This window comes from Electrona antarctica, assembly GCF_951216825.1.
Source record: "Electrona antarctica genome assembly, contig: scaffold_287, whole genome shotgun sequence".
In the NCBI taxonomy this organism is placed as follows: domain Eukaryota; kingdom Metazoa; phylum Chordata; class Actinopteri; order Myctophiformes; family Myctophidae; genus Electrona; species Electrona antarctica.
In genome coordinates, this window is record NW_027637022.1 from 37,501 (window position 1) to 62,014 (window position 24,514).

General features: G+C 45.3%; 1 protein-coding gene across 1 annotated transcript in view; it reads left to right on the plus strand.

Moving 5' to 3' along the window:
* The first annotated feature begins 1,169 nt into the window (after positions 1 to 1,169).
* LOC306919505 (uncharacterized protein) overlaps positions 1,170 to 24,514 on the plus strand; it is a 38,749-nt gene continuing 15,404 nt past the window's right edge. The window contains exons 1-8 of the mRNA XM_079532265.1: positions 1,170 to 1,444; positions 3,747 to 4,630; positions 6,985 to 7,099; positions 9,099 to 9,231; positions 10,311 to 10,367; positions 13,382 to 13,419; positions 16,889 to 16,997; positions 20,442 to 20,767. Of these exons, the coding sequence (XP_079388391.1) occupies positions 3,747 to 4,630; positions 6,985 to 7,099; positions 9,099 to 9,231; positions 10,311 to 10,367; positions 13,382 to 13,419; positions 16,889 to 16,997; positions 20,442 to 20,767 (1,662 nt within the window). The 5' untranslated portion in view covers positions 1,170 to 1,444. The remainder of the gene's footprint in view (positions 1,445 to 3,746; positions 4,631 to 6,984; positions 7,100 to 9,098; positions 9,232 to 10,310; positions 10,368 to 13,381; positions 13,420 to 16,888; positions 16,998 to 20,441; positions 20,768 to 24,514) is intronic.

The following is a 24,514-nucleotide window of genomic DNA, read 5'->3' on the forward strand; positions in this document are numbered from 1 at the left end:
ATAAGCGACTTTTTGGGAAAAGAAAACTCAAAATGAATATACTTTTCTCCAGACCCCAATTGGAAAATGTTTTTAATGCCACAGGGACTCCCATGCAATATTTGTGTTGTTAACTGGACCTTTTTACCTCCTTTATGATGAATTCCTGTTCTGTTCTTTGACTATATAGAAGTGTCTATGTGTACGTCTCTAAATGTTTTGATGAACGAACGCATGGACAACACAAGAGACGGTCACGGCCACACAGCCAACTCAAGGTACGGTCACGGAGCCGACTTGGGGACCCAACGCAGCTCCTCCAAGGAAAACAAACAAATTAACGGAGCTGAACGTGAATCCCCCCCACCGCCCACCCCTTTTTTCCCCTCACTGTATATGTTTCTTTTCCCTTTTTACCTCCTTTATGATGAATTCCTGTTCTGTCTATAGAAGTGTCTATTTGTACGTCTCTAAATGTTTTGATGATTTGAACATGGTGGACCCTATTGGAAACAAGTGTAATGCTTAATTGGGTCGTCCACTCACAGTTAACAGCCTTTGTATTGAGTTTGTGCTTGAAATGTACTGTAATTCTGCAAACTGTTAATACATTCTTCAATCAATCAAAATGAATTGAACAAGGTGGACCCTCTTGTAAACAAGTGTAGTGCTTTATTGTGTCGTCCACTCAAGTTAACAGTCTTTGTATCACCGTCTCCACACTTTAGCGCAAAACGGTCTTAAACTGCGCACTTCTTAAGCTGCGCGCAGCTTAAATTCTGAGTTTTTAGACAGCTGGTGGATGGAAAAGAAGCTCCACCTCCGCGGACTTTTTGCGCGGAGGTGAGTGTTTCCGGGAATCTTTATTTGTCCTAGCTAAAAACTCGGAATTTAAGCTGCGCGCAGCCGAGAACGTGAGCAGCTCTTTCGATAGTGTGGCAGCACCTTATTGAGTTGTGCTTGAAATGTACTGTAATTCTGCAAACTGTTAATGAATATTTCAATCAATCAATCAATAAACAGTTATTTTTGCAAATACGTTTAGCGATAATTAAGGGATTTAGCAGCACTGACGAAAATCGTGCCAATAATAATAATAATAATAATAATAATAATAAGAGTTTACAAATAATAATAAATCTCAGAAAAAAAAGCTCGCTTGTTTTCATAGAGCCTATTTGCTTGTTTCTCTCTCAGAAGCTGGACCTGGCAACCCGTCCCATGCGGAAGTAGCAGACACCATGGAGGTTGTTTTCGTCGTTCTGGTTTCACTTTAAATTACATTTATAACGACATATAGTAACGATAATAACCAGTGTTTTGTTGTTTTATTAACGTCATAAAGTAACGTTAATAACCAGAGTTTTTTGTTGTATCTGTATTATTAACGTAATTATAAATAAAGTGAGGCTTCCTGACAACAGATGAGCTGAACGTGACTTCACTGAGGAGGACGTTTCTAACGGTGAGAACACACACACACACACACACACACACACACACACACACACACACACACACACACATCATGTTGTCTCAGTGCTGGAGTTAAATGTACAGAATAATAATAATCAACACATGAACTCATTCACAGCCAACATTGGTCACTTCAGTCTGTCGTATTTTAAGATGAATTCCTGTTCTGTTCTTTGACTATATAGAAGTGTCTATTTGTACGTCTCTAAATGTTTTGATGAATTGTACAAGGTGGACCCTCTTGTAAACAAGTGTAATGCTTTATTGGGTCGTCCAGTTAACAGTCTTTGAATTTGTGCTTAAAATATACTGTAATTCTGCAAACTGTTAATACATATTTCAATCAAAATCAATCAAAAACTTTTGTATTGGAGCTCATGTAATGCATGGGTATTGTAATTTAGCTGTAAATATTATTAGAATGTATAATTGTTTTGTATTTGATTGGGTGTTTTTTAAACTATAGTGTCACTGTATTTCTTAGAAAAGTCTCCTGTGGACAAGTGGTGAAAACTAGCACATGTGCTAACACTGTAAACGATGCATCTACAATGTGTACATGTGCAATGAGCAATGCAATTGTTATGTCCATATCAAATAAATAACCCATTTTGGTTGGGAACCCCTTTTGGTGTTTTAAACATGTTATAATTTAGCTATTGAAAAATAGCAGATCTACAAGCTCATAGCACGCTACGAGCTTGTAGATCTGCTATTTTTGAAAAATCGTGAAAATATTTATTTCAGAAAACTGGAGGATTTAGAAGATTTTTTTAAATTTCGAGGTCAGGCCTATATGTCTCTTTGCTTTACGCTTGGACAACCCCAAAATCCTCAAGGCTCTGACCACTAGCCTGTGGACAGACATGTCTCTATAGTGACCACTAGCCTGACCTCCAGATGTCCAGTCTAACGTAGCGCTGTGTTCCAGATGTCCAGTTTCCCAGCCCTCCAGACCCAGATGGCCAGTGTGATGGAGACTCTGGTCCAGTCTAACGTAGCGCCCTGTGTTTCAGATGTCCAGTTTCCCAGCCCTCCAGACCCAGATGGCCAGTGTGATGGAGACTCTGGTCCAGTCTAACGTAGCGCCCTGTGTTTCAGATGTCCAGTTTCCCAGCCCTCCAGACCCAGATGGCCAGTGTGATGGAGACTCTGGTCCAGTCTAACGTAGCGCCCTGTGTTTCAGATGTCCAGTTTCCCAGCCCTCCAGACCCAGATGGCCAGTGTGATGGAGACTCTGGTCCAGTCTAACGTAGCGCCCTGTGTTTCAGATGTCCAGTTTCCCAGCCCTCCAGACCCAGATGGCCAGTGTGATGGAGACTCTGGTCCAGTCTAACGTAGCGCCCTGTGTTTCAGATGGCCAGTTTCCCAGCCCTCCAGACCCAGATGGCCAGTGTGATGGAGACTCTGGTCCAGTCTAACGTAGCGCCCTGTGTTTCAGATGTCCAGTTTCCCAGCCCTCCAGACCCAGATGGCCAGTGTGATGGAGACTCTGGTCCAGTCTAACGTAGCGCCCTGTGTTTCAGATGTCCAGTTTCCCAGCCCTCCAGACCCAGATGGCCAGTGTGATGGAGACTCTGGTCCAGTCTAACGTAGCGCCCTGTGTTTCAGATGGCCAGTTTCCCAGCCCTCCAGACCCAGATGGCCAGTGTGATGGAGACTCTGGTCCAGTCTAACATAGCGCCCTGTGTTTCAGATGGCCAGTTTCCCAGCCCTCCAGACCCAGATGGCCAGTGTGATGGAGACTCTGGTCCAGTCTAACGTAGCGCCCTGTGTTTCAGATGTCCAGTTTCCCAGCCCTCCAGACCCAGATGGCCAGTGTGATGGAGACTCTGGTCCAGTCTAACGTAGCGCCCTGTGTTTCAGATGGCCAGTTTCCCAGCCCTCCAGACCCAGATGGCCAGTGTGATGGAGACTCTGGTCCAGTCTAACGTAGCGCCCTGTGTTTCAGATGTCCAGTTTCCCAGCCCTCCAGACCCAGATGGCCAGTGTGATGGAGACTCTGGTCCAGTCTAACGTAGCGCCCTGTGTTTCAGATGGCCAGTTTCCCAGCCCTCCAGACCCAGATGGCCAGTGTGATGGAGACTCTGGTCCAGTCTAACGTAGCGCCCTGTGTTTCAGATGTCCAGTTTCCCAGCCCTCCAGACCCAGATGGCCAGTGTGATGGAGACTCTGGTCCAGTCTAACGTAGCGCCCTGTGTTTCAGATGGCCAGTTTCCCAGCCCTCCAGACCCAGATGGCCAGTGTGATGGAGACTCTGGTCCAGTCTAACGTAGCGCCCTGTGTTTCAGATGGCCAGTTTCCCAGCCCTCCAGACCCAGATGGCCAGTGTGATGGAGACTCTGGTCCACGCGGCCGTGGCTGAACTGGGGAAGCTGGTGGAGGACAGCACCGTGTTCGTCTTCCAGCTCCACCTGGCCGGAGAGGGCGGGGCTAACACCGGAGAGGGTGTGGCCAATGCTGGAGAGGGTGGGGCTAATGCCGGAGAGGGAGGGGCCAATGCAGGAGAAGGAGGGGCCAATGCAGGAGAAGGAGGGGCCAAGCCAGGAGAAGGAGGGGCCAAGGCAGGAGAAGGAGGGGCCAAGGCAGGAGAAGGAGGGGCCAAGGCAGGAGAAGGAGGGGTCAATGCAGGAGAAGGAGGGTCAAAAGCAGGAGAGGGCGTGGCCAATGCCGGAGAACGAGGGGCCAAGGCAGGAGAAGGAGGGGCCAATGCAGGAGAGGTCGTGGCCAATGCTGGGGAGGGAGGGGCCAACACAATAGAGGGAGGAGCCAACACCGGAGAGGGAGGGGCAAAAACTGGAGAGAGTGTGGCTAATGCCAGAGAGGGAGGGGCCAAGGTCAGAGAGGGTGTGGCTCAGGCCAGAGAGGGAGGGGCCAATGCCAGAGAGGGAGGATCCAATGTCAGAGAGGGAGGTGCCAATGCCATAGAGGGAGGGGCCAAGGCCAGAGAGGGCGTGGTAAATGCTAGAGGGGGAGGGGCCAATGCCAGAGTGGACTATGTTAAAGCCAGAGAGGGAGGGGCCAATCCCAGAGAGGGCGTGGTTAAAGCCAGAGAGGGAGGGGCCAATGTCAGAGAGGGCGTGGTTAAAGCCAGAGAGGGTGGGGCCAATGTCAGAGAGGGCGTGGTTAAGGCCAGAGAGGGAAGAACCCAGTGGTGGAACGCAAGGTACTCAAGGTAATCAAATGTTATTTTTCTTTACGTTTTTTTTAACAAAAGTAAAAAGTGTTAATACTGCAATAATAAATGTTATAAGTAAAAGTCGTTCAAAGTGCACTTGAGTAAAAGTAAATACAAGTATTGGCTTCAAAATGTACTTAACCCATTATGGGCGGGAACCCCTTTTGGTGTTCGCATTTTGTTATGCTTTAGCTATTGAAAAATAGCAGATCTACAAGCTCATAGCGCGCCACCGAGTGGCGCGCTATGAGCTTGTAGGTCTGCTACTTTTGAAAAATCGAAGAACGACTGACATAGAAACATAGCTTTTTCAGAAAACTGTCAGGATGTAGAAGACATTTTAAACTGTCAGGATGTAGAAGACATTTAAACTGTCAGGATGTAGAAGACATTTAAACTGTCAGGATGTAGAAGACATTTTAAACTGTCAGGATGTAGAAGACATTTTAAACTGTCAGGATGTAGAAGACATTTAAACTGTCAGGATGTAGAAGACATTTTAAACTGTCAGGATGTAGAAGACATTTAAACTGTCAGGATGTAGAAGACATTTAAACAGTCAGGATGTAGAAGACATTTAAACTGTCAGGATGTAGAAGACATTTAAACTGTCAGGATGTAGAAGACATTTTAAACTGTCAGGATGTAGAAGACATTTTAAACTGTCAGGATGTAGAAGACATTTAAACTGTCAGGATGTAGAAGACATTTAAACTGTCAGGATGTAGAAGACATTTAAAACTGTCAGGATGTAGAAGACATTTTAAACTGTCAGGATGTAGAAGACATTTTAAACTGTCAGGATGTAGAAGACATTTAAACTGTCAGGATGTAGAAGACATTTTAAACTGTCAGGATGTAGAAGACATTTAAACTGTCAGGATGTAGAAGACATTTAAACTGTCAGGATGTAGAAGACATTTAAACTGTCAGGATGTAGAAGACATTTAAACTGTCAGGATGTAGAAGACATTTTAAACTGTCAGGATGTAGAAGACATTTTTAGAATCTGATCTCAGGTAAAAATGTACTTTAAGTACCAAAAGGAAAAGTACTATTTCACGCAGAATATCCAATTTCAAGTTTTAAAATCCATACAAATCTTTTGAAAATAGCAGAACTACAAGCTCAAAATGCGTGGCATCGCGGCGTCACATTGTGAGCTTGTGGTGGCATCGCGGCATCACATTGTGAGCTTGTGGTGGCATCGCGGCGTCACATTGTGAGCTTGTGGTGGCATCGCGGCGTCACATTGTGAGCTTGTCGTGGCATCGCGGCGTCACATTGTGAGCTTGTCGTGGCATCGCGGCGTCACATTGTGAGCTTGTCGTGGCATCGCGGCATCACATTGTGAGCTTGTCGTGGCATCGCGGCGTCACATTGTGAGCTTGTCGTGGCATCGCGGCGTCACATTGTGAGCTTGTCGTGGCATCGCGGCGTCACATTGTGAGCTTGTCGTGGCATCGCGGCATCACATTGTGAGCTTGTGGTGGCATCGCGGCGTCACATTGTGAGCTTGTGGTGGCATCGCGGCGTCACATTGTGAGCTTGTCGTGGCATCGCGGCGTCACATTGTGAGCTTGTGGTGGCATCGCGGCGTCACATTGTGAGCTTGTCGTGGCATCGCGGCGTCACATTGTGAGCTTGTCGTGGCATCGCGGCGTCACATTGTGAGCTTGTCGTGGCATCGCGGCATCACATTGTGAGCTTGTGGTGGCATCGCGGCGTCACATTGTGAGCTTGTCGTGGCATCGCGGCGTCACATTGTGAGCTTGTCGTGGCATCGCGGCGTCACATTGTGAGCTTGTCGTGGCATCGCGGCGTCACATTGTGAGCTTGTCGTGGCATCGCGGCGTCACATTGTGAGCTTGTCGTTCAGCTATTTTCAAATGGCCGAAATGTATATCGGGCTGAAGTAGTATAATGTATGTTTTGTAATAATAATAATCAAAGTAACTTAAGGTTTTCAAATAAATGTAAAAAAATACAATATTTGGATCCGAGATGTAGTGGAGTAGAAGTAAAAGTATTTACCTCAAAAGTGTAAGTTCAGGGCGGGAACCCCTTTTGGCGTTTGAAGCATCACTTTAGCTATTGAAAAAATAGCAGATCTACAAGCTCATAGCGCGGCACAGAGTGCCACGCTATGAACTTGTAGGTCTGCTATTTTTGAAAAATCGAAGAACGACTAACATAGAAACGTAGCTTTTTCAGAAAACTGTCAGGATGTAGAAGACATTTAAACTGTCAGGATGTAGAAGACATTTTAAACTGTCAGGATGTAGAAGACATTTTTAGAATCTGATCTCAGGTTTAAATGGGTCAAGTAAATGTACTTTACTTCACACCAGATGTGCCACCAACACCAGAGCGCGCGTGGCCACGATCGGAGGGGGAGGAGCCAACACCAGAGGGGGAGGAGCAAACGGTGAGCGAGAGCAGGACGCCGCCACGAAGAAGGCTCTGGTAGGTCACATGACTTATACTTTACGTTTAACATGTTTGTTTTTTTTGCAAGGAGGTTCCTAGACTACAATTCCCTTAATGCTTTGGGTGCACTGCTCCTCCTTGTGGATAGGGGGAGGTGCTGTACTTACTGAGACAACATGTAGTCCAAGGACAGTCTAAGAAGGATGAGACGCGAAGACCGTACGGGCGACGCCATGTTGCTTTGGAAGGAAAGAAACATGCGCAGTTGAGACCAAGGAAGCTGAACGCGGAAGTGTTGGCTGCATATAGCCCATTGCGCATGTTTCTTTCCTTCCAAAGCAACATGGCGTCGCCCGTACGGTCTTCGCGTCTCGTCCTTCTTAGACTGTCCTTGATGTAGTCCAGGAAGTAAGTGAGCCCAGTGTCCATGACATCAGAGACACTGGGCTCACTGCTACAATCTAAAATATCTAAGATGACATCAGAGACACTGGGCTCACTGCTACAATCTAAAATATCTAAGATGACATCAGAGACACTGGGCTCACTGCTACAATCTAAAATATCTAAAACCACACATTACACACATAAAGACCTCCAGGAAAGGGTTCTAAAGCTTCTAAACGTCATTAACACCTTGAGGGCCCGGACCTATTTAATCCATTAATAAAATGTGCCCATCGTTTATAGCGCCCGGACCACTTTTACTGGCGGACCGGAAGTTGTTGTGAATGTCTGTGTAGCAGCTAACAATAGCCACACCACTCTAGAGTCGATCGACAACAACGGGAGGTAAGAATACATCTATCGCGACTGGACCGCGGAGCGCCGTCTAACACAGGATCTTTTTTCATAATTAGACGGGATGATTTAGATCGCGAGTTATGAACGTTATAAGATTTTCGTTTTCGTCCGCTAAACAGGCAGGGAACATTTTCAATGACGTGTCACTGTTGTGCAACACCGAGGATTGGGCAACAAGCGCTCCTAGGCTGTGGAGCGATGCGACCGGTTTTGATATCATTAATCTCCGTCGTTTTTATCAATCTCCGTCTCGGGCAACTGACCGTGAACTTGGAACTTGACGGTGATCTCCGTCTGGGGCCATTAAACGGTTAACATATATTTGTTTGCAAAAAGGGTGAAGTTTCCCTTTACTGTGTTGCGTCCTCCTCACAGAGGTGTTTCCAGGCAGAGTTTGCCTCCACCGTGGGGACCATGGGTTAATGTTCTGTGTCCTCCTCACAGAGCTCCACCGTGGGGACCATGGGTTAATGTTCGTGTCCTCCTCACAGAGCTCCACCGTGGGGACCATGGTGTTAGGGTTAATGTTCTGTGTCCTCCTCACAGAGCTCCAACGTGGGGATCATGGGTTAATGTTCTGTGTCCTCCTCACAGAGCTCCACCGTGGGGACCATGGGTTAATGTGTTGTGTGTCCCCCTCACAGAGCTCCACCGTGGGGACCATGGGTTAATGTGTTGTGTCCCCCTCACAGAGGTGTTTCCAGGCAGAGTTCACCTCCACCGTGGGGACCATGGTGTTAGGGTTAATGTTCTGTGTCCCCCTCACAGAGCTCCACCGTGGGGACCATGGGTTAATGTTCTGTGTCCTCCTCACAGAGCTCCAACGTGGGGATCATGGGTTAATGTTCTGTGTCCTCCTCACAGAGCTCCACCGTGGGGACCATGGGTTAATGTGTTGTGTGTCCCCCTCACAGAGCTCCACCGTGGGGACCATGGGTTAATGTGTTGTGTCCCCCTCACAGAGGTGTTTCCAGGCAGAGTTCACCTCCACCGTGGGGACCATGGTGTTAGGGTTAATGTTCTGTGTCCCCCTCACAGAGCTCCACCGTGGGGACCATGGGTTAATGTTCTCTGTCCTCCTCACAGAGCTCCACCGTGGGGACCATGGGTTAATGTTCGTGTCCTCCTCACAGAGCTCCACCGTGGGGACCATGGGTTAATGTGTTGTGTGTCCCCCTCACAGAGCTCCACCGTGGGGACCATGGGTTAATGTTGTGTGTCCTCCTCACAGAGGTGTTTCCAGGCAGAGTTTGCCTCCACCATGGAGACCATAGGGAACGAGGCTCTGGGGAAGCTGGTGAAGATGCTGGAGGACGTCAAGCTGCTCATGGACTTTGAGGAGAAGCTTTTCACAGAGTCCATAGGCAAGAATCTGACCCCAGATCAGCTTTATGACTGTTATATTAACTCTATAGGCAAGAATCTGACCCCAGACCAGCTTTATGACTGTTATATTAACTCTATAGGCAAGAATCTGACCTCAGACCAGCTTTATGACTGTTATATTAACTCTATAGGCAAGAATCTGACCCCAGACCAGCTTTATGACTGTTATATTAACTCTATAGGCAAGAATCTGACCCCAGACCAGCTTTATGACTGTTATATTAACTCTATAGGCAAGAATCTGACCCCAGACCAGCTTTATGACTGTTATATTAACTCTATAGGCAAGAATCTGACCCCATACCAGCTTTATGACTGTTATATTAACTCTATAGGCAAGAATCTGACCCCAGACCAGCTTTATGACTGTTATATTAACTCTATAGGCAAGAATCTGACCCCAGACCAGCTTTATGACTGTTATATTAACTCTATAGGCAAGAATCTGACCCCAGACCAGCTTTATGACTGTTATATTAACTATATAGGCAAGAATCTGACCCCAGACCAGCTTTATGACTGTTATATTAACTCTATAGGCAAGAATCTGACCCCAGACCAGCTTTATGACTGTTATATTAACTCTATAGGCAAGAATCTGACCCCAGACCAGCTTTATGACTGTTATATTAACTCTATAGGCAAGAATCTGACCCCAGACCAGCTTTATGAATGTTATATTAGCTACATGACATCATCATCCATCACCATGACATCATCATCCATCACCTCAAATATGAATTTAAGCACATGCTACTTCAGTCATGCTGGTGCTAAATCATGACCGTTTTCTGAAAACCCTCATGTTTCTGTGTCAGTCGTTCTCAACCTTTTTCATGTCAAGGACCCCCAGAATTATCTGTATTTGGCCGACCCCCATCTGAAAATATGTTGTTCCACGGACCCCCCCCCCCCCCCCCCCCCCAGAGGCAAATATTAACTAAAGTACAACATAATGCTTTAAACACCAAAAGGGGTTCCCGTCCTGAACGGGTTAATGACTGTTTATGTTGTATTATTAATAACTGCCTGTTTGATCTTCTATTGACCATATTAGGCAAGAGGAAGAGGCCTCAGATCAGCCTGCTCAACATCCTGTCTGGAGGCAGCGTGGGTGAGTACCTCCACACCTCATTGGCCACTGCAGTTCAGTGGAGCCACCTCATTGGCTGCTGCAGTTCACTGGAGCGACCTCATTGGCTGCTGCAGTTCAGTGGAGCGACCTCATTGGCTGCTGCAGTTCAGTGGAGCCACCTCATTGGCCACTGCAGTTCAGTGGAGCCACCTCATTGGCCGCTGCAGTTCGTTGGAGCGACCTCATTGGCTGCTGCAGTTCAGTGGAGCCACCTCATTGGCCGCTGCAGTTCAGTGGAGCCACCTCATTGGCTGCTGCAGTTCGTTGGAGCGACCTCATTGGCCACTGCACTTCACTGGAGCGACCTCATTGGCTGCTGCACTTCACTGGAGCCACCTCATTGGCTGCTGCACTTCAGTGGAGCGACCTCATTGGCCGCTGCACTAAAGTGGAGCGACCTCATTGGCTGCTGCAGTTCAGTGGAGCGACCTCATTGGCCGCTGCACTAAAGTGGAGCGACCTCATTGGCCGCTGCACTTCACTGGAGCGACCTCATTGGCTGCTGCACTTCACTGGAGCGACCTCATTGGCTGCTGCACTTCACTGGAGCGACCTCATTGGCTGCTGCACTTCACTGGAGCGACCTCATTGGCCGCTGCACTAAAGTGGAGCGACCTCATTGGCCGCTGCACTAAAGTGGAGCGACCTCATTGGCTGCTGCAGTTCAGTGGAGCGACCTCATTGGCCGCTGCACTAAAGTGGAGCGACCTCATTGGCTGCTGCAGTTCAGTGGAGCGACCTCATTGGCCGCTGCACTAAAGTGGAGCGACCTCATTGGCCACTGCACTAAAGTGGAGTGACCTCATTGGCTGCTGCAGTTCAGTGGAGCGACCTCATTGGCTGCTGCAGTTCACTGGAGCGACCTCATTGGCCGCTGCACTTCAGTGGAGCGACCTCATTGGCCGCTGCAGGTCAGTGGAGTGACCTCATTGGCCGCTGCAGTTCAGTGAATCGACCTCATTGGCCACTGCACTTCAGTGGAGCGACCTCATTGGCCGCTGCAGTTCAAAATATATAGTAGAGAAGCGACCTCGCCCCTGAGTGGAATAGTAAGAGAGTGGCAACACGCTTTGATCTCGCCGCAACGCGGGGTGCTATGGGTTATAGTTCCACACATTGGAACTATCCCATTGAGACAAAGCGGGGTGCTATGGGCTATAGTTCCACACATTGGAACTATCCCATTGAGACAAAGCGGGGTGCTATGGGTTATAGTTCCACACATTGGAACTATCCCATTGAGACAAAGCGGGGTGCTATGGGCTATAGTTCCACACATTGGAACTATCCCATTGAGACAAAGCGGGGTGCTATGGGCTATAGTTCCACACATTGGAACTATCCCATTGAGACAAAGCGGGGTGCTATGGGCTATAGTTCCACACATTGGAACTATCCCATTGAGACAAAGCGGGGTGCTATGGGCTATAGTTCCACACATTGGAACTATCCCATTGAGACAAAGCGGGGTGCTATGGGCTATAGTTCCACACATTGGAACTATCCCATTGAGACAAAGCGGGGTGCTATGGGCTATAGTTCCACACATTGGAACTATCCCATTGAGACAAAGCGGGGTGCTATGGGCTATAGTTCCACACATTGGAACTATCCCATTGAGACAAAGCGGGGTGCTATGGGCTATAGTTCCACACATTGGAACTATCCCATTGGGACAAAGCACGGTGCTATGGGCTATAGTTCCACACATTGGAACTATCCCATTGAGACAAAGCGGGGTGCCTATGGGCTATAGTTCCACACATTGGAACTATCCCATTGAGACAAAGCGGGGTGCCTATGGGCTATAGTTCCACACATTGGAACTATCCCATTGAGACAAAGCGGGGTGCTATGGGCTATAGTTCCACACATTGGAACTATCCCATTGAGACAAAGCGGGGTGCCTATGGGCTATAGTTCCAAACATTGGAACTATCCCATTGAGACAAAGCGGGGTGCTATGGGCTATAGTTCCACACATTGGAACTATCCCATTGAGACAAAGCGGGGTGCCTATGGGCTATAGTTCCAAACATTGGAACTATCCCATTGAGACAAAGCGGGGTGCCTATGGGCTATAGTTCCACACATTGGAACTATCCCATTGAGACAAAGCGGGGTGCTATGGGCTATAGTTCCAAACATTGGAACTATCCCATTGAGACAAAGCGGGGTGCTATGGGCTATAGTTCCACACATTGGAACTATCCCATTGAGACAAAGCGGGGTGCCTATGGGCTATAGTTCCAAACATTGGAACTATCCCATTGAGACAAAGCGGGGTGCCTATGGGCTATAGTTCCACACATTGGAACTATCCCATTGAGACAAAGCGGGGTGCTATGGGCTATAGTTCCACACATTGGAACTACCCCATTGAGACAAAGCGGGGTGCCTATGGGCTATAGTTCCACACATTGGAACTATCCCATTGAGACAAAGCGGGGTGCCTATGGGCTATAGTTCCACACATTGGAACTATCCCATTGAGACAAAGCGGGGTGCCTATGGGCTATAGTTCCAAACATTGAACTATCCCATTGAGACAAAGCGGGGTGCTATGGGCTATAGTTCCACACATTGGAACTATCCCATTGAGACAAAGCGGGGTGCCTATGGGCTATAGTTCCAAACATTGGAACTATCTCATTGAGACAAAGCGGGGTGCTATGGGCTATAGTTCCACACATTGGAACTATCCCATTGAGACAAAGCGGGGTGCCTATGGGCTATAGTTCCAAACATTGGAACTATCCCATTGAGACAAAGCGGGGTGCTATGGGCTATAGTTCCACACATTGGAACTATCCCATTGAGACAAAGCGGGGTGCCTATGGGCTATAGTTCCACACATTGGAACTATCCCATTGAGACAAAGCGGGGTGCTGTGGGCTATAGTTCCAAACTAGGGGGGGCATATGTGATGTAATGATGATGTATTTGTTCTAATGTGATGTAATGATGATGTAATGCTGATGTATTTGTGACAGAGGACGAACACTGCTATGGACTCAGTCCCACACGAGAGGTGAGTTCAGAGCTCTGTTGAATATTAATAGAAACGGACACAACATTCCACTGCACATAAATTAAACCGATATTAACGTCCTGTAAGTAGAACTAAATTAATTAAAGCAATATTAACGTCCTGTCAGTGGAACTAATTTAATTAAACTAGTGTCGTTGACCAATCGTTACAAGCGGCTCTTATTGTGAAGAGGAAGTCAGATTGACCTGCTATGACCTCTTATTGTGAAGAGGAAGTCAGATTGACCTGCTATGACCTGTTATTGTGAAGAGGAAGTCAGATTGACCTGCTATGCTCTTATTGTGAAGTGGAAGTCAGCTCTTATTGTGAAGAGGAAGTCAGATTGACCTGCTATGACCTCTTATTGTGAAGAGGAAGTCAGCTCTTATTGTGAAGAGGAAGTCAGCTCTTATTGTGAAGAGGAAATCAGATTGACCTGCTATGACCTCTTATTGTGAAGAGGAAGTCAGATTGACCTGCTATGACCTCTTATTGTGAAGAGGAAGTCAGATTGACCTGCTATGCTCTTATTGTGAAGAGGATGTCAGATTTACCTGCTATGCTCTTATTGTGAAGAGGAAGTCAGATTGACCTGCTATGCTCTTATTGTGAAGAGGAAGTCAGATTGACCTGCTATGACCTCTTATTGTGAAGAGGAAGTCAGATTGACCTGCTATGACCTCTTATTGTGAAGAGGAAGTCAGATTGACCTGCTATGACCTCTTATTGTGAAGAGGAAGTCAGATTGACCTGCTATGACCTCTTATTGTGAAGAGGAAGTCAGATTGACCTGCTATGCTCTTATTGTGAAGAGGAAGTCAGATTGACCTGCTATGCTCTTATTGTGAAGAGGAAGTCAGATTGACCTGCTATGACCTCTTATTGTGAAGAGGAAGTCAGATTGACCTGCTATGCTCTTATTGTGAAGAGGAAGTCAGATTGACCTGCTATGCTCTTATTGTGAAGAGGAAGTCAGATTGACCTGCTATGCTCTTATTGTGAAGAGGAAGTCAGATTGACCTGCTATGCTCTTATTGTGAAGAGGAAGTCAGATTGACCTGCTATGCTCTTATTGTGAAGAGGAAGTCAGATTGACCTGCTATGCTCTTATTGTGAAGAGGAAGTCAGATTGACCTGCTATGACCTCTTATTGTGAAGAGGAAGTCAGATTGACCTGCTATGACCTCTTATTGTGAAGAGGAAGTCAGATTGACCTGCTATGACCTCTTATTGTGAAGAGGAAGTCAGATTGACCTGCTATGCTCTTATTGTGAAGAGGAAGTCAGATTGACCTACTATGACCTCTTATTGTGAAGAGGAAGTCAGATTGACCTGCTATGCTCTTATTGTGAAGAGGAAGTCAGCTCTTATTGTGAAGAGGAAGTCAGCTCTTATTGTGAAGAGGAAATCAGATTGACCTGCTATGACCTCTTATTGTGAAGAGGAAGTCAGATTGACCTGCTATGACCTCTTATTGTGAAGAGGAAGTCAGATTGACCTGCTATGCTCTTATTGTGAAGAGGAAGTCAGATTGACCTGCTATGCTCTTATTGTGAAGAGGATGTCAGATTGACCTGCTATGCTCTTATTGTGAAGAGGAAGTCAGATTGACCTGCTATGCTCTTATTGTGAAGAGGAAGTCAGATTGACCTGCTATGACCTCTTATTGTGAAGAGGAAGTCAGATTGACCTGCTATGACCTCTTATTGTGAAGAGGAAGTCAGATTGACCTGCTATGACCTCTTATTGTGAAGAGGAAGTCAGCTTGACCTGCTATGACCTCTTATTGTGAAGAGGAAGTCAGATTGACCTGCTATGCTCTTATTGTGAAGAGGAAGTCAGATTGACCTGCTATGACCTCTTATTGTGAAGAGGAAGTCAGATTGACCTGCTATGCTCTTATTGTGAAGAGGAAGTCAGATTGACCTGCTATGACCTCTTATTGTGAAGAGAAAGTCAGATTGACCTGCTATGCTCCTATTGTGAAGAGGAAGTCAGATTGACCTGCTATGCTCTTATTGTGAAGAGGAAGTCAGATTGACCTGCTATGCTCCTATTGTGAAGAGGAAGTCAGATTGACCTGCTATGCTCTTATTGTGAAGAGGAAGTCAGATTGACCTGCTATGCTCTTATTGTGAAGAGGAAGTCAGATTGACCTGCTATGCTCTTATTGTGAAGAGGAAGTCAGATTGACCTGATATGCTCTTATTGTGAAGAGGAAGTCAGATTGACCTGCTATGCTCTTATTGTGAAGAGGAAGTCAGCTCTTATTGTGAAGAGGAAGTCAGCTTGACCTGCTATGCTCTTATTGTGAAGAGGAAGTCAGCTCTTATTGTGAAGAGGAAGTCAGATTGACCTGCTATGCTCTTATTGTGGAGAGGAAGTCAGATTGACCTGCTATGCTCTTATTGCGAAGAGGAAGTCAGATTGACCTGCTATGCTCTTATTGTGAAGAGGAAGTCAGCTCTTATTGTGAAGAGGAAGTCAGATTGACCTGCTATGCTCTTATTGTGAAGAGGAAGTCAGATTGACCTGCTATGCTCTTATTGTGAAGAGGAAGTCAGCTCTTATTGTGAAGAGGAAGTCAGATTGACCTGCTATCCTCTTATTGTGAAGAGGAAGTCAGATTGACCTGCTATGCTCTTATTGTGAAGAGGAAGTCAGATTGACCTGCTATGACCTCTTATTGTGAAGAGGAAGTCAGATTGACCTGCTATGCTCTTATTGTGAAGAGGAAGTCAGCTCTTATTGTGAAGAGGAAGTCAGATTGACCTGCTATGCTCTTATTGTGAAGAGGAAGTCAGATTGACCTGCTATGCTCTTATTGTGAAGAGGAAGTCAGATTGACCTGCTATGCTCTTATTGTGAAGAGAAAGTCAGATTGACCTGCTATGCTCTTATTGTGAAGAGGAAGTCAGCTCTTATTGTGAAGAGGAAGTCAGATTGACCTGCTATGCTCTTATTGTGAAGAGGAAGTCAGATTGACCTGCTATGCTGTTATTGTGAAGAGGAAGTCAGCTCTTATTGTGAAGAGGAAGTCAGATTGACCTGCTATGCTCTTATTGTGAAGAGGAAGTCAGATTGACCTGCTATGCTCTTATTGTGGAGAGGAAGTCAGATTGACCTGCCATGCTCTTATTGTGAAGAGGAAGTCAGATTGACCTGCTATGCTCTTATTGTGAAGAGGAAGTCAGCTCTTATTGTGAAGAGGAAGTCAGATTGACCTGCTATGCTCTTATTGTGAAGAGGAAGTCAGATTGACCTGCTATGCTCTTATTGTGAAGAGGAAGTCAGCTCTTATTGTGAAGAGGAAGTCAGATTGACCTGCTATGCTCTTATTGTGAAGAGGAAGTCAGATTGACCTGCTATGTTCTTATTGTGGAGAGGAAGTCAGCTCTTATTGTGAAGAGGAAGTCAGATTGACCTGCTATGCTGTCAGATTATTGATTTGCCTGTCGACATCGATCAGATTATCGACCAGGAGGGGGGCGTGGCCGAGGAGATGGACGCTGGCTTCGTATTGGCTGTCAGCCTGAGGGACGACCACGGAGACATCGACCTGGAAGCTATCGCCACCAGTGAGTAGAAAAACTCCATCGTTCTCTCTGAGTTCTGCTCTGGTCTGGGGGCACACATTAAAAGTAAATTAATTCACAAAACTAACGTCATTTGTATTGTTGACCTATTTCTAAAATATTAGTGCAACTTTCGTTCCCCCCTTCAACTTTGACCCCTCTATCACACGGAACTATTTTTTGGGGCGTAGTGATATGGACACAAACAACATAGTTCCGTGTGATAGAGGGGTCAAAGTTGAATGAAAGTTGCACTAATATTTTAGAAATAGGTCAACAAAACAAATGACGTTAGTTTTGTGAATTAATTCTGGGTGCCTGCCATGCAATGGCAGAAACACAGGTTGAAATCTAAAACGCATACTTAATCGTAATAATTATAATCACCAATACGCGAAACTTTGACGTCTATGGCCGGCCGCACGGTTTGCCAAAGCCCCGCAATATATACATCAAAACGTGCGGCTCGGCCGGGAATGGTGTGCTTGTGCTTTTCTTTCCGATTCGTGTTACCGTGCCGACGTAATTCGCAATAAACGACGCGAAAATGCCCCATTCAAAGTCGATGGGGAGACGCGGGTAAAAACAGAAAACGACACGTTACTTTGGAGCCACATTGCTCTGGCATACTGTTACGTAGAAACACGATTTAAACGTCAAACAGCACACGAGTCCATCGACTTTGTGGTGGTTCAGACGGAATTCGAATACGTTGCACGGTTTGCCCGCTATCGCAGTTCAAAGTGTGTGTGGTCTGAGCAATATTCTCGACTCAGAGTGTCGCACGCCCAGAGAGAGAGCGGATCAGAGTGAGAAGCCAATGTGAAGACTATACCGAAATTCTCCGAACAAATCGTCCTCACGGCCAAAATATTCACTTTACACGCATGGGTTTCGGTAATTTTGTAGCCACACTCGTCCTCTTTCACCCAATGTCACAACCAAAGCCCAGATACATACAGTACGTGAACTACAGCCCTGAAAGCGACAGGTGTACCATCATAATGTGTCAAAAACTCCATGTTAACTGCCTGAATGACTCAGCAATTTTTTCATCACAAGCACAATTCTTAACTCGCTCTTATAACCACGTTTTTTATCGTACCAATACCACGATCGCACACGGCGTACCTCAATGCCTCGGGTCACTCACGGCGAAAACAAAATTCGCATTCGGCTTTTACTTTTTGCGATAGAGCAATTTGTTCGGACATACGATCTCTCATAGAGAGTCAGTGTGCTTTACCTTTCAATACTGTTTGCATTGCATAGACTAGCCCAGGTGAAAATGATACTTTGTTAATGATTCAAGGTCACCTGACCAACTCTCACACACGCGCGCACACACGCACATGCACGCACATGCACACATGTGCACGCACACACACACACACATTGAAAGTCAATAGAGAAATTTGGGTTAACACGTAACTCTGTCATTTCTCAACCGTTTCGGACGCGGGGCGGCTCGCCAGAACCGGGCCGCCCCCCTAAGCGAAACCAAATGGACCCCTTAGCATGTTAGCATTAGCATGTTAGCATTAGCATGTTAGCATGTTAGCATTAGCATGTTAGCATTAGCATATTAGCATGTTAGCATTAGCATGTTAGCATTAGCATGTTAGCATTAGCATGTTAGCATGTTAGCATTAGCATGTTAGCATGTTAGCATTAGCATGTTAGCATTAGTATGTTAGCATGTTAGCATGTTAGCATGTTAGCATGTTAGCATTAGCATGTTAGCATTAGCATGTTAGCATTAGCATGTTAGCATTAGCATTTTAGCATGTTAGCATTAGCATGTTAGCATTAGCATGTTAGTATTAGCATGTTGGCATGTTAGCATGTTAGCATTAGAATGTTGGTGGCAACGTAATGTGCAATAAACTTAGACAAAATACCCCATTGAAAGTCAACCAAATGGACCCTTACAGGGTCTGAGAGGCTAAATGTCATCAAATGGTGGTCCGTGGCTCAAATGCTGCACAGACTTGGCGAGCTGCAGGCACCCAGTCAAATTTCCTGAAATTTGTTTCTAGTTTAGGCCTACTTTTACTGCATGGCCCCCCCCCCCCCCCCCCCCCCACAAAATGACCGGAACTACTTAATATTTAGCCTAATTAACAGCCTCACAGCCCCCTCCATTCTGCTTGGCAAGATGGTGGGTGGTGCGATCGTACAAAAACAAACTGAGGAACGGATTTGGACCGGATTTTCACGGAAATACTTCAGCGTATGATCTAAAGGTAATAAAACAATCCAGGCAGCGTATGATCTAAAGGTAATAAAACAATCCAGGAGGCAGCGTATGATCTAAAGGTAATGAAACAATCCAGGCAGCGTAGGATCTAAAGGTAATAAAACAATCCAGGCAGCGTATGATCTAAAGGTAATAAAACAATCCAGGCAGCGTATGATCTAAAGGTAATAAAACAATCCAGGCAGCGTAGGATCTAAAGGTAATGAAACAATCCAGGCAGCGTAGGATTTGATTATAATGAAATACTTCAGCGTATGATCTAAAGGTAATAAAACAATCCAGCGTATGATCTAAAGGTAATAAAACAATCCAGCGTATGATCTAAAGGTAATAAATCAATCCAGCGTATGATCTAAAGGTAATAAAACAATCCAGCGTATGATCTAAAGGTAATAAAACAATCCAGCGTATGATCTAAAGGTAATAAAACAATCCAGCGTATGATCTAAAGGTAATAAAACAATCCAGCGTATGATCTAAAGGTAATAAAACAATCCAGCGTATGATCTAAAGGTAATAAAACAATCAGGCAGCGTAGGATCTAAAGGTAATAAAACAATCAGGCAGCGTATGATCTAAAGGTAATGAAACAATCCAGGCAGCGTATGATCTAAAGGTAATGAAACAATCCAGGCAGCGTATGATCTAAAGGTAATAAAACAAGGATTTGATTATCATGAATGAAATACTTCAGCGTATGATCTAAAGGTAATAAAACAAGGATTTGATTATAATGAATGAAATACTTCAGCGTATGATCTAAAGGTAATAAAACAAGGATTTGATTATAATGAATGAAATACTTCAGCGTATGATCTAAAGGTAATAAAACAAGGATTTGATTATAATGAATGAAATACTTCAGCGTATGATCTAAAGGTAATAAAACAAGGATTTGATTATAATGAATTAAATACTTCAGCGTATGATCTAAAGGTAATAAAACAAGGATTTGATTATAATGAATTAAATACTTCAGCGTATGATCTAAAGGTAATAAAACAATAGGATTTGATTATAATGAATTAAATACTTCAGCGTATGATCTAAAGGTAATAAAACAATAGGATTTGATTATAATGCGGGAAACACGGAATAAGGAGTAGATGTTAAAGAAGGCAAGTATTAACAGCTTAACCCATTCAGGCCTGACGTCAACATTTCAATCATTCAATCATTCTCTCCAGGAGCCGCGGCTGAGGCGGAGGCCTCGTTTGTCCCCGCCCCTTCCTCCCAGAGGGGCGTGGCCTCGCTGGACCCCGCCACTTCCTCACAGAGGGGCGTGGCCTCACTGGACCCCGCACCTTCCTCCCAGAGGGGCGCGACCTCGCGTGACCCCGCCCCTTCCTCCCAGAGGGGCATGGCCTTGCTGGACCCCACCCCTTCCTCCCAGGGGGGCGTGGCATCATGTGACCCCACCCCTTCCTCCCAGAGGGGCGTGGCCTCATGTGACCCCGCCCCTTCCTCCCGGGGCGGCGCGGCCAGAGTCAACCGTCGTCAGCATCAGAACAAGGTGATTAAAACAGTGTTGTTTTTGTCGACTAAAACTAAGTCGAAAAATGTCCGTCGACTACCTTCGTCCACTGACGAAAACTAAACGGAAACTAAATGAAAACTAAGCTATGATGACTAAAACTAAGACTAAATATACTGACAATTTCGTCAACAAATAAAAACTAGACTAAAATGTTAGGAAGGGAGTTTACACTTGGTTGCATGCTGAAAATAGCAGATCTACAACGTGTCGCAGCTTGTAGATCTGCTATTTTTCAACAGCTAAAGTATAACGTAATGCTTTAAAACACCAAAAGGGGTTCCCGCCCAGAATGTGTTTAACCCATTTTGGGCGGGAACCCCTATCTACAAGCTCACAGCGCGCCACCGAGTGGCGCGCTGTGAGCTTGTAGGTCTGCTATTTTTGAAAAATCGAAGAACGACTGACATAGAAACATAGCTTTTTCAGAAAACTGTCAGGATGTAGAAGACATTTTAAACTGTCAGGATGTAGAAGACATTTTAAACTGTCAGGATGTAGAAGACATTTTAAACTGTCAGGATGTAGAAGACATTTTAAACTGTCAGGATGTAGAAGACATTTTAAACTGTCAGGATGTAGAAGACATTTTAAACTGTCAGGATGTAGAAGACATTTAAACTGTCAGGATGTAGAAGACATTTTAAACTGTCAGGATGTAGAAGACATTTTAAACTGTCAGGATGTAGAAGACATTTAAACTGTCAGGATGTAGAAGACATTTAAACTGTCAGGATGTAGAAGACATTTTAAACTGTCAGGATGTAGAAGACATGTTTAGAATCTGTTCTCAGGTCAAAATGGGTTAAACACCAAAAGGGGTTCCCGCCCAGAATGTGTTTAAACAGTGTTTATCTTGACTCCCTGAAGACGTGGTGTTTAAACAGTGTTTATCTTGACTCCCTGAAGACGTGGTGTTTAAACAGTGTTTATCTTGACTCCCTGAAGACGTGGTGTTTAAACAGTGTTTATCTTGACTCCCTGAAGACGTGGTGTTTAAACAGTGTTTATCTTGACTCCCTGAAGACGTGGTGTTTCTAGTGTTTATCTCGACTCCCTGAAGACGTGGTGTTTCTAGTGTTTATCTCGACTCCCTGAAGACGTGGTGTTTCTCAGTGTTTATCTTGACTCCCTGAAGACGTGGTGTTTAAACAGTGTTTATCTTGACTCCCTGAAGACGTGGTGTTGCTAGTGTTTATCTCGACTCCCTGAAGACGTGGTGTTTCTCAGTGTTTATCTTGACTCCCTGAAGACGTGGTGTTTCTCAGTGTTTATCTTGACTCCCTGAAGACGTGGTGTTTCTCAGTGTTTATCTTGACTCCCTGAAGACGTGGTGTTTATCTTGACTCCCTGAAGACGTGGTGTTTAAACAGTGTTTATCTTGACTCCCTGAAGACGTGGTGTTTAAACAGTGTTTATCTTGACTCCCTGAAGACGTGGTGTTTCTCAGTGTTTATCTTGACTCCCTGAAGACGTGGTGTTTCTCAGTGTTTATCTTGACTCCCTGAAGACGTGGTGTTTCTCAGTGTTTATCTTGACTCCCTGAAGACGTGGTGTTTATCTTGACTCCCTGAAGACGTGGTGTTTAAACAGTGTTTATCTTGACTCCCTGAAGACGGGGTGTTTAAACAGTGTTTATCTTGACTCCCTGAAGACGTGGTGTTTCTAGTGTTTATCTTGACTCCCTGAAGACGTGGTGTTTCTAGTGTTTATCTTGACTCCCTGAAGACGTGGTGTTTCTCAGTGTTTATCTTGACTCCCTGAAGACGTGGTGTTTCTAGTGTTTATCTTGACTCCCTAAAGACGTGGTGTTTAAACAGTGTTTATCTTGACTCCCTGAAGACGTGGTGTTTCTCAGTGTTTATCTTGACTCCCTGAAGACGTGGTGTTTCTCAGTGTTTATCTTGACTCCCTGAAGACGTGGTGTTTATCTTGACTCCCTGAAGACGTGGTGTTTAAACAGTGTTTATCTTGACTCCCTGAAGACGTGGTGTTTATCTCGACTCCCTGAAGACGTGGTGTTTATCTCGACTCCCTGAAGACGTGGTGTTTATCTCGACTCCCTGAAGACGTGGTGTTTAAACAGTGTTTATCTTGACTCCCTGAAGACGTGGTGTTTAAACAGTGTTTATCTTGACTCCCTGAAGACGTGGTGTTTCTAGTGTTTATCTCGACTCCCTGAAGACGTGGTGTTTATCAGTGTTTATCTTGACTCCCTGAAGACGTGGTGTTTCTAGTGTTTATCTCGACTCCCTGAAGACGTGGTGTTTCTAGTGTTTATCTCGACTCCCTGAAGACGTGGTGTTTCTCCAGTGTTTATCTTGACTCCCTGAAGACGTGGTGTTTAAACAGTGTTTATCTTGACTCCCTGAAGACGTGGTGTTTCTAGTGTTTATCTTGACTCCCTGAAGACATGGTGTTTCTAGTGTTTATCTTGACTCCCTGAAGACGTGGTGTTTATCTTGACTCCCTGAAGACGTGGTGTTTATAGTGTTTATCTTGACTCCCTGAAGACGTGGTGTTTCTAGTGTTTATCTTGACTCCCTGAAGACGCGGTGTTTCTCCAGTGTTTATCTTGACTCCCTGAAGACGTGGTGTTTAAACAGTGTTTATCTTGACTCCCTGAAGACGTGGTGCTTCTAGTGTTTATCTTGACTCCCTGAAGACGTGGTGTTTAAACAGTGTTTATCTTGACTCCCTGAAGACGTGGTGTTTCTAGTGTTTATCTTGACTCCCTGAAGACGTGGTGTTTAAACAGTGTTTATCTTGACTCCCTGAAGACGTGGTGTTTAAACAGTGTTTATCTTGACTCCCTGAAGACGTGGTGTTTCTAGTGTTTATCTTGACTCCCTGAAGACGTGGTGTTTAAACAGTGTTTATCTTGACTCCCTGAAGACGTGGTGTTTAAACAGTGTTTATCTTGACTCCCTGAAGACGTGGTGTTTAAACAGTGTTTATCTTGACTCCCTGAAGACGTGGTGTTTAAACAGTGTTTATCTCGACTCCCTGAAGACGTGGTGTTTCTAGTGTTTATCTCGACTCCCTGAAGACGTGGTGTTTATCAGTGTTTATCTTGACTCCCTGAAGACGTGGTGTTTAAACAGTGTTTATCTTGACTCCCTGAAGACGTGGTGTTTAAACAGTGTTTATCTTGACTCCCTGAAGACGTGGTGTTTCTAGTGTTTATCTCGACTCCCTGAAGACGTGGTGTTTCTAGTGTTTATCTCGACTCCCTGAAGACGTGGTGTTTCTCAGTGTTTATCTTGACTCCCTGAAGACGTGGTGTTTCTCCAGTGTTTATCTTGACTCCCTGAAGACGTGGTGTTTCTCCAGTGTTTATCTTGACTCCCTGAAGACGTGGTGTTTAAACAGTGTTTATCTTGACTCCCTGAAGACGTGGTGTTTCTAGTGTTTATCTTGACTCCCTGAAGACATGGTGTTTCTAGTGTTTATCTTGACTCCCTGAAGACGTGGTGTTTATCTTGACTCCCTGAAGACGTGGTGTTTATAGTGTTTATCTTGACTCCCTGAAGACGTGGTGTTTCTAGTGTTTATCTTGACTCCCTGAAGACGCGGTGTTTCTCCAGTGTTTATCTTGACTCCCTGAAGACGTGGTGTTTAAACAGTGTTTATCTTGACTCCCTGAAGACGTGGTGTTTCTAGTGTTTATCTTGACTCCCTGAAGACGTGGTGTTTAAACAGTGTTTATCTTGACTCCCTGAAGAC